This window comes from Stigmatopora nigra, chromosome 14 (assembly GCF_051989575.1).
Source record: "Stigmatopora nigra isolate UIUO_SnigA chromosome 14, RoL_Snig_1.1, whole genome shotgun sequence".
NCBI classification, from domain to species: domain Eukaryota; kingdom Metazoa; phylum Chordata; class Actinopteri; order Syngnathiformes; family Syngnathidae; genus Stigmatopora; species Stigmatopora nigra.
Genome location: NC_135521.1, coordinates 4,403,331 through 4,416,659, shown reverse-complemented (window position 1 = coordinate 4,416,659; position 13,329 = coordinate 4,403,331). Strand labels below are relative to the sequence as shown.

Sequence of the window (13,329 nt, the reverse complement as noted above, 5' to 3'; positions counted from 1 at the left end):
TTTCACCCGATCTAAGCATGAAAAAGTTTTGGCATGGTTGAATTGCAATAATGTCGTTTGTTTTCATTAAAAACATGAAGTAAAAAATATATATTTTAATACCTGTAGTTTCCTTTGTACTTTTTCATTCGGCGTTGTTACAATTACTAAACGGGTCAGTAACGTGTATTAACCACTAGAAGGTGCTGTAATTCTGTTAAAATCAAGTTTAAGATTTACAGTAACTTCATTACTTTATTTATTTAAAAAAAAATAGCATAATATATGTTAGTCTAAGTGTATATACAGTTAACATCAATAAACCCACACAAACTATCACTACTTGTGGAAAATGACAACAATGTAAAGCATATTTTCAAGTTGTAGGTGTATATAAAATATACATATCGTACATTGTTGTTTTATTTTCCCCCAAGTAGTGATGACTGGATTTTTTGTCTCATATTTATATTTTCATATCTAGGCTGTGTTTTCTTTCTTCGCTACTAGACACATATGTAATGTAACACTCCCTGTGATTTAGTGATTGCAATTGCTGGAGAATGTGAGTCATGTCATGTTCATTCAACTTGAACAGATCAATGTGTGGAGATGTATATTCAGTCTTAATTTCTAGAGACATGCCTAAGATGCTGTTTCCACAAATTCATAAGGATATTTTGTCTGACTTTTTTGTTATAAATTAAAAGATGGCAATCAAACAAATTAGACACTGTTTATGGTTAAAATAAAAGAAATAAAAAATAATTATATATATATATATATATATATATATATATATATATATATATATATATATATATATATATATATATATATATATATATATATATATATATATATATATATATATATATATATATATATATATATATATATATATATATATATATATATATATATATATATATATATATATATATATATATATATATATATATATATATATATACACATATATACATATATATACACATATATACATATATATATTAATTTGTGTCGTCTGATTTATATTTGCACGGACCAAAATCCCACAAACATCTGCTAAATGGATGAGTCATCAGATGAGTGTACAACATCATCATTTGGACCGACTTTACCATTCAGCCCTATCATAAATAGCAACACTGCGTTGTCAAGTTGGGCCCCAGAGTGACAAAATGTGCTTTAAATAGCACTTCACGTAACTTCACAGAGGAACCTACCCAGGGATTCGCTCTTCAATGTCATGTGGTGTCAAAGGTGATCGCAAATAGCCAATAACAAAGCTTTCCGCTGAACTGGGAATAGAGAAATCCTCCGAACTGTGTGGGTAGGAGGGTAAATAGTGTCTTTCGAGTACAAGTAGGATGTCGAGAGGCCCACACATTTCTCAGACACCATCAAAGTCCCAAGATGAACGCAACCAATAGGTATTTCTTGCTATGAAATTGCTCAGTGGGCGCAGATAAATATCACAAACGTTGCTCATTGAATTGAGAAATACTTCCAATACTATTTTGTTCACCCCCATTGCTAGTATGTTAGCCAGGCTGGCATTTTGTGCGACTTGCTCAAACATGCCGATCTGCTGGGAGTGGAATTCTGCACCGACTGGATGCTTTTCATTTGCAGTTGCATGACTCACACCGGATTCATTTATTCCTCAGGGGCCTTATAGTACCACAGTTTTGCACCAATCATCAACAGACTGCTTGTCTGTCCACTGACAGACTAGTCAAATGATACATAACAAACAGTCTAGTCTCCCTTTTGAGTTTGCGCATTCAACCTGATCTATTTAAATCTTTATGGCGTGGGGGGAGCTTGCCAAAGACCAAACAATAATATCAGTAGTATATTGGAATGTAGATTCTGTATTGCCCAATTTGAGAGGTGAGTTGTTCTTTTTTATTCTGGAATAAATGGGATTACCCCATAACAAGGAGTGGTTCATCATAAGTATTACTAACATGAAATGACAGCACAGGTGTGTATTGAAAAATGAACATTTTGTCAACAATTGATATACTTAAGCGCCTTATCCCCAGATTAGGTCCGTATCCAGAAGAATGGAAGAATCAAACCAGACCGTTAGATTGGTTGTTTTGTAATGTAATTTCCCGAATACGGAATGAATAAAGTTATCCAATTCAATCCAATGTCACGTCCTGGAATGTCTTTCAGCCAAGCGCGGAGATGGGCCAATGAAAATTAGCATTTTTGCCCTCTATGCATTGAACAAGTGGGACATTGTCAAAGAGAGGGCAGAAAGTTTGGAAGTACCTACCCATAGAATACATTGCACCCAGAAAAAGAGCATAGAAAAAAGGCTGCATTCGCACATTTATTGTTGGGATCACTTCAACTTTTATGAGTTCACAGACGCTTGTAAAATGCACTTTATTTTTCCTGCAGTGAGGACGATTCATCTGTTTTTCATTCTTGTCTGTCGTGAAAAAGCGGGAAGGGAGATCGTATCATGGCTGAATGGAGGGTGCTTTAAGAAGGCATACGGGTTCGTGTTGCTGCCATTTTTTTTAAAAGAAGAAACATTGCCCGTTGTGATTTTTTAAGAACAGACTGTTCCATTTCTTTGAAAAATTCTCATATCAGGACTACCAATCATAAGGGATTCAAACCTAAATCATTGGCTGCCTCTAGATGACCAATCCCTTCCAATTAACTGGCTATCATTGTCAACAAATGAATTAAAAAGTGCAATTTATATATATACTGATTTACATTATGACGAACTAATGCATGACAATAATTCTGTCTATTTATTGAAATATTTGTTTGCAGTTTTTAATACCGCACTCCTTATTCTACTGGAATATACCCTCCTCTGTTTGGAATAATACTTTATAAGCATGACTAATTATACTAGTCAGGATCTTTCAGTAATAAATATCACAATTTTTCTGTGTAATGTATCTTATTAAATCCCTCATTCAAAAGTTATCAGTTCCTCATCTTGTTTGACGTGTCTTTACCGCATATAACATTTCCTTAAAAAGTAATCATAGCAGACAAGAAACAAACACCCACTTACTTGACTGAATATGACATGGATAAATACTAAACAGATGTTAGCAAAATTTCAAGAGCATTTGAAAAAAAAATTAAAAAAATAAAAAGGCCATGAAGGCAGACTTGTGGGGACGAACAGATTGTTCATAAAAATAAAACAGAAGAAGAAGACCGAAGTTAACACTGATAAGCCATCGCAACATGTACCATCCTGTTACATTTTTTGCAACATACAATCTCCCGCATTTTTGGCCCGGGTGGCTGAAGGAAATGTTTCTCATGAGGGTCTAGCCTACTTAAAGCCATGCTTATTTGTCCTTTATAACAACTTTTAATAAAGAATTTGTGACTTCTTTACAGCCTGGACTCCCTTTCACATCTTCAATGACTTTAGTGTGAAATTGTAAACGACACTACTTACTCCAAATGAGATGTTCCTTGGATTATGGATTGCAAAACACAACCCTGAGGCAAATCTAAATTGTTTGTATGTTTGTAACCCCCCCCCCCCCCCCCCACCCCCCTAATTCCCTCACTAAAACTGTTTCCCATCTGTTCCTGCATACTCATTGTAAGTATAGTTGACATGCACATTTAAACACATTCTTCAGTGCCCAAACAGAAACTCTTATTTGCCTCCAAACAGTTGTTTAATCTTTCATTTCTTGGCATTAAATAGAATACATTCTACATAACTATGACACAATTACGACATGAATGAAAATTCCTATTACCACTTTCATTGGATGCATTTTAATCACGAACAAAAATGTCCACAAAGGAATTTGCTATAGAAAACAACAAATAATCTTCTATTTCATGGAAAAAATATGAAAAAATGTCTATTTTGGCATTCATGATGCCTCTTCAGTGACAATAAGGTTCTGCAAGCTCGGCATGGAGGCTATTAGAAATAAACATGGGTGCATTCCTCACCCCCTACACGCCAAAGCACACAATGATGCTGACCTAATGTCCCATTCATCACAGCACCTGCTTAGCAAATCGGAAGTTTTCCACACACACAAAAAAAGAAATAAAGAAAAGAAAAACACATAAGTTGCGTTATGCCGCAAGAGTATATTTGTATGCTGAGGCAGCTTGGTGGAAAAGAAAAAAAAAGAAGAATGAGTAGAGGCAGCATGTGAAATAGTGAAGGGGGAGGGAGAGGCACCAATGGGGAGAAAAAGAGGGTTGGGGGGAGGAGGAGAAAAGTTTTGAAGAGACTCATAGTCAGAACAAAAAGCCACAAGCGCACTCATAAGGAGAGACTGAGAAAGACACTTGAAATATTCCTCACCATCCAACAGGTACAGTGAACTAGTTTCCCTTTTTGTCATTTAGGTAGTAAACTGGAATGGTTTATTTTTAGAAATTCAGTCATTGTATTGGATTTAAATGAACAGAAAGGTTTTGTTTTTACACTTGGATTCAGCTTGAGTTCCCACGGAAACCTTTGAATAAGTGAATGTGCTTAATTGGTAGGACTCCGGTAGTGCTTTTACGGTTTTGGAAAGCTAAGGGCTTTTTTTTTTTTCCTCCTGATTGGCTCAGGAGGATTCAAACTTATTTTTCTCATTTTAAGGTTTTGGTGAAAGACAAACATTCATGTTATTGAATATAAACAAACGAGTATGAATAAGAACAAAATTAAATTCATTGTATTTATATATATTTTTTAGCCCAAATGTGTTTGAGGCATTGTATGAAAAATGGGTTGATTTTTTTTATCTTCAGTGTAAAACAATATATTTTTTTGTAAATAGACACTTTACATAAAAACACCTGTACTGTCTAATAAATCTAAATTGTCAGTAAAATAGTGTTTTAAAAAAATGTTTAATACTAATTCTCCTATTAATTCTGCTGCATTTGAGGCCACATTGTTTTTTTTCTTAAATAATACTTTCCCCTTTCCAATTTCCTTGACTCGTGCAGGGAAAAATATTACTCTAAGATTTTATTCAAAATGATTGACAAACTTCTCTCTATATTGATTGCTATTGTAGTTGCCGTATCAAAATAAAACCACAGTAGTCCCATTAGCAAATAAATGTAGCTTTTCTTGAGTAGATGACAATGCTATTGTTTGTGATGAGTAACATAGCGTGTTGGTATATTTAGAAATATACTTAATTATTTATTTCTCGTGTTATTGTCCTCATCCTTATGACGTCTTTCCACAGACATGGAACGGCTACGTAGAAACCTGACGGCGTTTCTCCTTTTCCTGAGTGCCTGGCCTCTCCTTCAAGTCCACCTTTTGACAGACGCTTCTTCCACTTCCCCTCCTGTCACCCGTCCCCGCTTCAAATTATTTACCGGTCTGGATTTCGATTACGACAACGACGAGGTTAGCAAACGTCCCCCTGAAGTGCAGGCCACCACCAGGATGAAAGTTCTCCAGGGGGAAATCTGCAAATTTAACCCCTGCTTGGAGAACCAAGTTCCCTGTATCAAACTATTAGAAGAAACTGGTTGCCTTTGTCCCGGAATTAGCGGACCTGACCAGTTTCCTCAAGCGCCACGTTTGCACGCCCTGGTGCCGATCCGAAAGGGGGAGAACGGGGGGAAAGTCGAGGTCAAGTGGTGTGCCCCAACTTCTGTGGTGATGAAATACAGAGTCGTAGTGGAAGGCCAAGACGGAAAAGCTATGGAGTTTGGGGAAACTTTTCGAGGGGGTTTGATTGGTTCTTTGGAAATCGGCACTAAGGTGTGCGTGGAGGCCGTGAACCGAGCGGGGCACAGCACCCCAACGGAGTTTTCCTGTATGCGATACGATCCTCCGTCGTCGGCGGCGGACTACGAAGTCCTGACGGGGGTCATCGGAGGAGGGATGGTCCTCCTGCTTCTCATCTCAGCCGTCATCCTCTGGAGGTGTCAGAAAAAGAGAAGCGCAAAGAAAGACTCGGCAGATGGACTCGGGAATCCGTCGTACAGTAAAGAAGAGACATTGTAGAGCAGAAGACACTTTTATTGTAGGGTTTTTTTTCCCCAGAAACATTGGGAAAGGGGACAAAAAGAGGATTATTCACCATTCTGGAAAATATGTAAATATAGGAAATGATGGAGATGTTTTTTTTGTTGTTGTTTGTAAATGTTGTGGAATGTTACATTTTTTTTGGGCTAGGACTATATTTTTTTGCTGGAAATTTACTTTTAACGGGTTCTAGAGACGTTTTTGAGAATATTTTGTAATAAAAAGTGAAACGTGGTCGTGAATTCTGTTTGGATTCTTTGTCATTTACATGTTTTGTTCAGTTTAGTCGTCAGGAAGGAAGTAAAATAACAATTCTCACAAATATGATTGTATATGTATGCTTTTTTTTACCAAAAAATTTATTTATTTTTGAAGTCATGTAATTTACCAATATGTTTTAGATTGAATTTGTTCAAATCCAAAACATTTTGCCCATTTCTAAAACCAAGAAATGTTCATCATTGAAATAAGAAAAATATAAAAATCCCCAACAATGATTAGGTGGCTTCTAATTTTTTTCCCCTCCAGTCCCTTTACTTCCTAAACTTAAAATGTTTAGAAAAAAAATCCAATTCCCTTTAACATAATAAGATGCTTATAGTGAAAAGGCTTTTTACATTTTTTTTGGCATAAACCCTCAAATTTATTTGTGTTTTTTTTGTATATTGCAACATCTTCATTTCCCTCCTTTTTCAGACCATTCCTGGTATCCTCCAACATAATTTCGTGCACTGCAACAAAAGAACAGAGAGACGTTTGATAGCCCCGTGACTAACAAAGGCAACAGTGCACAGCGTGCAGAAAAAAAGTCATCAATATCATCAACAGACAAAGTCTGAATGATTGCTGGTAATCCAGAACTTTATGAGATATATAATTAACGTACTGCGCGAAGCCGAGTTCCTTCGCTTTGCTTGTGGCCGTTGCCGCTCGTCTGCCCATTTGGCAATGAAAGACCAACTCGTCGGAGTTTAAGGGTGGTTTGTTGACGCCATATTTTGCTTTGAAGGCTTCTGGTGATAATCCTAAAGCCTCTTCTACACCTTCAACTGAGTTATTTAAGTGAGAAGAAATAGAAATCAATAATAGCTGTAGTCATAAGAAAAGTGTATATGTAAAACACTATCCCATACTAGTCTCAGGAGCAGATGTGGTATAGATAAAAGTATTAAATAAATGTGCAAAAGGAGTATACCTGGGATATGAAGAGATCCAGGAATACGTCCCTTGTCTACTTCCTGCTGAGTACGGACATCAATAAGATAAAGATTCTGGTTTTGTTTTTCCAAAAGCGCTTTCAGATCGTCATATGATATGTCCATAATGGCTGTCAAGCACAAAATATTAAATATGATTAAAAGACGCTCATAAAAAACGTCAGCATAGTACTTTTGCGGGGTGGGACAGGCTCAAATAATAGGACACAAGCAGCAAGTAAAAAGAAGAAAACATGTGTAGTATGTGGGTAATTAGAAGGGTTTAAAATATATATCATAAGTGAGATAGTTTGTTCATCCCGTGTGGGAAATTTGATGTCTATTGTGCTGTTATGGGCCGTTACTTTTGCGTGTTTTGAGATAGAAATTGATATACAAATAGTCAAGTTTTCTGTGTTATGTTTGTTTTGCGTGGCTGCCTGGAGATTTTACACTTCCTGGTTTGCTCTCACTTGTTGCTCATCTGTGTTGTTTTGCTGAGTCACTCCTTGTCCTACAAGTGACATGGATGAATATGAAATTTATTCAAAGGCAGTTCCAGATGTTACACTACTTTTAAGCTCGTGTCAATGTTATGCTTGTGGATGCAGAAGCGCTGCGCGATTGTGTTTCTTTAAAGGGGAAATAAATTAAACAAAGCACGTCTCGCTTAAATGATATTCCTACTAATTAATACAATGATTAAATATTCACTTACCTGAATATGTCACACTGTTGTGAATTTTTGCAGTGCTGCACAATGAATGGAGCGCAGATTGCACCGTCTTTCTGGTGTTGAGACAGAACATTGGTCTTTCTCAAAAAGGAGGCGGGGCTTACAACATTTGAATTGATACCTTTATTGTCAGTATACAAATAAACAATGAGATTTAAAGCATCACCATAAAGTGCACACATAAATAAGTAGTCATAAAAAGATGTATATATACAATAAAAATAAACTGAAGTAAAAAAATGACCAAAGAGATTAGCAGAATTTAACCAATAATAAAAATTGTATGTTATTCTCACAATGAAATTAAGTAAATAATACCGTAGTTAAATGTTAATGATCACAACACGATTTTTTTTACATTATGAATAGGTGCTAACGCCAATATAAAGAAATTATTTTACTCTAGTTATGCATTATTTTTTAAAATGTATACTCTGGATAAAAGCGTTCAAAAAGACATTTCTGATATTGTTTTGCAACAAGGGATTGATACATGTTTATTCACAGTTCATAACACCAAGTATAGTCTGTCACAAAGTTCCTGTAAAGATGCTGGAGCTTATAAAACAGGTATATCTTATGACTGAACATCTATTTTATATACTTTTCAAATTAGAAACGCATACTTTAAAGCCTAGTTTATCAATTGAGGCAGAGTTGTGGAGAATATGTTTCATAGTTAGGGAAAAAATGTTAGCATGCAAATTAGTAATGCAATATTTTCCTTTAAATCATAGGCACTGCGGCTTCTTCTACTTTTGGGAAAGAAAGGTCACCCAAAAGGAGATGTTTTAGTCCTCCTCTGGGCCGAATCTGGAGCTGTAAACTGTACTGGTAAATTACACTATTTTGCCATTTCAGAATGCTTTCTAGTTAACGCTAGCAGAGTCCATGTTAAAATTATTATTTGTACAATTCATCAATTACATAACATGATGCCTAGCTCTCTAAAACTCTATTACTTCACCCTGTAACTTATTTGATATCATACAGTAATTGTTGTCATACATAGATTATTTTACCCTAAGAAGATAAACAAATATGCCTTTTAAATTGACTGGTTTGCGTCAACCCCTTTAAATCAGCAATAGAATAAAATACAAAAGATTCAAGAGGGTCATTAACTTTTCATTTCCTCACAGGAAAAAAACAACAACAATTTAGCCTGTAGACCAGATGAGTTTAGATTAGTGGTCCTAAAATAGGAAACCTAAACAAAGTCTGAAAATTTTGTCCCCCATATGCTTTGCAGTTGCAGCTGCTGGTCCCAAGTGGAGAAAAATCCAACTGGAAACTCTCCAAAATGGTTTGTATACGAAAACATGGAACTCTCCAAATACTACCACTCATGCATGTCATGTTGGGACAGTGTTTTTTTTTTCTGGTGAATTAGTCCTCAGAGATTTGAAGTTTCCCTGCACTGAAACACCTCCCGAGCCTGCCCAACGGGATCTTTGCGGGTTTTCCGAAGAACACGGCTCCTTGAAGTTTCTGCTATCCTTTCAAGTATTTCAAACAGCACAAATTTTTGGGGAAATCCAAAATAAATCTTGTTTGTTTGTTTCTTGATCATGCACAGGCAAAGGATTTCAGATGCTTCAGTCCAGAGTGGCCTACCCGTGTCAAAGCTTTCCTAACTATATTTAGTCTGGCAAATGCAGCAGTAGGCATGATTGTGTACACACATATTTCAAATTCTTAAAGTGAAGTGGAAAATGTAAGTGTTCACTCTTATTTTATAGATAAGAGTGCACCTTCGATGTAAATTCCCTCAACACACCATCTTGGAAGATTTCTGGTTTGTATTATTTGCGTACCAGTGCACTTCAAATAGAATTCCTTATGAATTTCATGTTCTAAAATTCTGGAAAAATTGCAATGTTCAGCATGAAGTATTCCTCGTCATTGAAATAAAGTGTTATTTTCGTCGACATTTGAGCTAATTATTTTTATTTCTGTGTTGCCATCAACGTGTTTTGACTTTTACTGTAATTTGAAGCTAAAAGGGCCAATACTCATCAAATGTCAGGAAATAATTTTAATTGAAATAACTGTGAAAAATTATTCACTGTGTTGATAACCTAATCTTTCTATTCTTGCAGTGCACACTTCACAAGGAGACTCACTTTGCCAATGAAACAATCACTAATGTTGGACGTCACCTGCAGTTTGCTGTAAGTAGCAAACGGTCAAATTCATATAAAGTAAAACCATCACAAATCTGATAAAAGCGCCTTTTCAGTGACATTTTCAAAAATACTAACTAGAAATAATCAATGTATGACAGGCAACATATTAAAGGGTGAATAACTTAAACCATTGAATGTTTGAAGTGCCAACACATTGGTGAAAAATGGAAGCCGGTGTCCCGGTGGGCACCCCGTCTTGGGCAGCCTATTGCCTATCAGCATCCCACCCGTGACCATGGACAGAGGCCTTTACGGTGAACTCAGCATGCAGCCTGTGGCTCTCCTGTCCCCCTGTTTACTCCAATACCCCAATATCAGAACCATTCTAACACAGGTGGAAGTATCCTTTCATTTGTGGGTGTGTTTTTGGACTGTATTCATAATGGTAGGTCGTACTTCAAAGGGAAATTCAATCCACAATTGTTTTTTTTTTTGTTTCTACATGAGCACAATTGAGGTTGAAGTTCAGGGTCTTGTATATGGGCTCCTCATCAAACAGACCTCTATTTATTTTTGCACCATAATCACTGGTTCTGAATTAAAATTTTGTACACAAGCTCCTCCCATCAAATCCCACAGATCACAAAATCTACAATGTACATACATTTCTTTAACTTTTGGTTAGGTGTTGGCCTACACGCCTTCTAATGTTCCCATGATGTTACGGTTTGCCTTCTTCCGGAACCTCCCGGCTCATCCGGACTGCCAAGAATTGGTTCCCCGTGTCCTTGGTTGGCCCTCCGACACAGGTGGGATTGCAAGTTTTATAGGGACCAGCACTCATATAGTAAAAATTCTAGTGCGTCATTTCCCAAACAACCCAACATCTTAAACACAGTCTAAAACATTGGGACTTTTTTTAACATGCTATTAAATTCCAAAAGTTTTAATAGGCAAGAGCCTTATGTTTACCAAAGAGTGATTGTGAGTGCAATACTGGCACAAATGTTGGATAAAAGCACCCGCATTTGTACCAAAGAAATTCAACTTACATAACAGAAAAATAGTTCCCACATTGCAATCCCACTAAAAAAAAAGGATGCTATGAGGTTTTCTGTATGTAACAACAGAAATAAGGCAATTTAAAATTTAAAATTATTTCATTGGGCTCAGTATTTAGCAAGACCAAAGTGGCCTCCAAAAAAAAAAAAACATAGTTGATTCTAATTTGTAATGATGTGTTTTTCCTGCCCAGCTGAAGGAAAAATCTGTTTGAAATTATTTTAACAAGCTCATTGTGCCTGTTTCGCTGCATTAAATTACTTCCAGGTTTGAGCAAGGCTGCAGATTGCGGTGTAGTTGTTTTCATTTTGTGGAATGATCCCACATACATGCCACACACTCAGTTGCATCAGCAAAATACTATCATATAAAATGATATTATTCACATTTCCCAAAACGAATTTGTGTAAAAGGGGAGGTATGATATACAGGCTGTGAGGGAATAGTTTTTTTTTTTTATTGGTCCTAGCTTGCATCTGTGCATGCTTGCATAATGTGTTAGGGAGAAGAAGAAAAAAGATGTTTGTTTTTGTTTTCGCTTCAGGCGTGAATCAAGTTTCTCCAATGGCATAAATTTAAGTTTAAAGAGTTTGTAAAGTCCGTGGATGTTTTCTTTCGCAATACGAAGATAAGGTCCCAAAACATGTGCAAGGACTGAGAACAATTTAGTGGTGATTTGTCGACTTATATCAATATACTCTTTTCACCTCCTGGAAAGGCAGGATTTAGAAATAAGAGATTTACCCACCTTGACCAATCACTTCATTTTGCCCTCCATGTGGACTCAGCAATGCCACTTACTATTTAATTACTAAAAAGCCCATTTAACAAATTACCGTAATTCCCTTGGTTGCAGTAACAAGACAGTAGCAAGCACAGACACAGAAGACATTGTAGACCTAGGTAAAAGGTCTAGCATAATAACAGGATTAAATGGTGTATTATGATGGAAAAGGTCATACAAGGCCACTCCCACAATTGACCATTTAAAAATTCTAGATTAGATTAGCATATTTTAAAAAGTCACATTTTTTTTCTATAATGCATTACATTTAAATCAGGTAATCTGAATGACTACCATTATAATGTACCTAATGTTATGTATTGGTCATGTTTTCATGTCTTTGTCTCAGCAGATCCTTTAAATGAAGGAAGAATTGTGTACACGGTGAAGGACGGAACCTGCCAGGAACTTGAGAAAGAGTTCCATTTGCAGTCAGTTGAACAGAAACTCTCCATTTTCCTCCTTTTCCAGCACACAGACCCCTTTGAATCGCAATTGATGGACACCATGGGTGAGAGCAAACCCAACGAAAAATTTGATGCTCCCTGTTTCTATTAATGAAGAAGTTGATTTTGGTGATTTGCATTGAAATGAATGTACCCCTCCATATTTTCAATCTTAGTCACTGAAGCCCTGATTGAGCAGCAACTGGATGAAATTCTGAATACCAACAAACGTGCCATCACAGGAGCACTGCTCAGTGAGATAAGTGACACATTGAAGGCTCAAGATCGCAGGAAGAAGGCACGTATAGTTAGTCTCACACACAAACTACTCATTGTTTAGATTCTAATTGTGTGTGTTTGCTTGTTTGTTTTTGTGGAAAGGACCAAGAGAAGCTGCTTTCAGCCGCTGAAGTCATTCTAAGTTCATCCATCAGTATTATAAACTGCAGCACCAACTTGACGTTTAGAAAAGAATGCATGAGTCGCATGCAGGTGGTATATTAATGATTTTTTTTAACTGATCAGATTTTTACAGTCAATTTATGCCAATGCAGGTCAGCGATACTAGTGAGCTGGCGGTTTCTCTCCGTGAAACCTTGCTTAGGGTGGTATCAGGGAGATTTGTACCCCGGAACAGGTGCTACGCTGCTCAGGTACCCCTGATCGGGATGCTCATTCAGTCGGGGGTGAATATTATTGTGATCAATTGCACCATTTTGCTATATTTCTTTACTTTGACAGCTAGAAGAACATCTGCAAAGTGCTGAAGATACCAGAGAAGAAATCTGATCATTAATGCGTATTTACAAAATGCTTACCAGTCCATTTTGTTATTATTTGGAGGAAGCAATTTAGCAAAAGCTTACTAAATATAAAGTCATGCGTAATTCGCTTAATAGTCATGTTTTCGAAATGCAGGTTTCCTATTAGTAATGTGTCGTACTCACTCCAAAACGCTAGAGGGTGCTAATTGCGTCTTGT

The 13,329-nt window shown here is 36.5% G+C and overlaps 3 protein-coding genes across 3 annotated transcripts; 2 read left to right on the top strand and 1 right to left on the bottom strand.

Moving 5' to 3' along the window:
- The first annotated feature begins 4,213 nt into the window (after window positions 1–4,213).
- LOC144207803 (LRRN4 C-terminal-like protein) lies at window positions 4,214–6,237 on the top strand. The gene is made up of 2 exons (XM_077733439.1): window positions 4,214–4,325; window positions 5,202–6,237. The coding sequence occupies exon 2, from the start codon at window positions 5,204–5,206 to the stop codon at window positions 5,972–5,974; it is 771 nt and encodes a 256-aa protein (XP_077589565.1). The 5' UTR covers window positions 4,214–4,325; window positions 5,202–5,203; the 3' UTR covers window positions 5,975–6,237.
- LOC144207805 (thiosulfate:glutathione sulfurtransferase-like) lies at window positions 5,969–8,032 on the bottom strand. The gene is made up of 4 exons (XM_077733440.1): window positions 7,910–8,032; window positions 7,191–7,322; window positions 6,882–7,044; window positions 5,969–6,726 (listed from the first exon to the last, which is right to left on the bottom strand). The coding sequence occupies exons 1-4, from the start codon at window positions 7,998–8,000 to the stop codon at window positions 6,672–6,674; spliced, it is 441 nt and encodes a 146-aa protein (XP_077589566.1). The 5' UTR covers window positions 8,001–8,032; the 3' UTR covers window positions 5,969–6,671.
- Window positions 8,033–8,476: 444 nt separating this feature from the next.
- top6bl (TOP6B like initiator of meiotic double strand breaks) lies at window positions 8,477–13,137 on the top strand. The gene is made up of 12 exons (XM_077733402.1): window positions 8,477–8,497; window positions 9,180–9,295; window positions 9,416–9,590; window positions 9,670–9,725; window positions 10,030–10,101; window positions 10,261–10,456; window positions 10,742–10,865; window positions 12,255–12,413; window positions 12,525–12,646; window positions 12,730–12,843; window positions 12,903–13,001; window positions 13,090–13,137. Exons 1-12 carry the CDS (start codon window positions 8,477–8,479, stop codon window positions 13,135–13,137), a joined length of 1,302 nt encoding a protein of 433 aa, XP_077589528.1.
- Window positions 13,138–13,329: the final 192 nt, after the last annotated feature.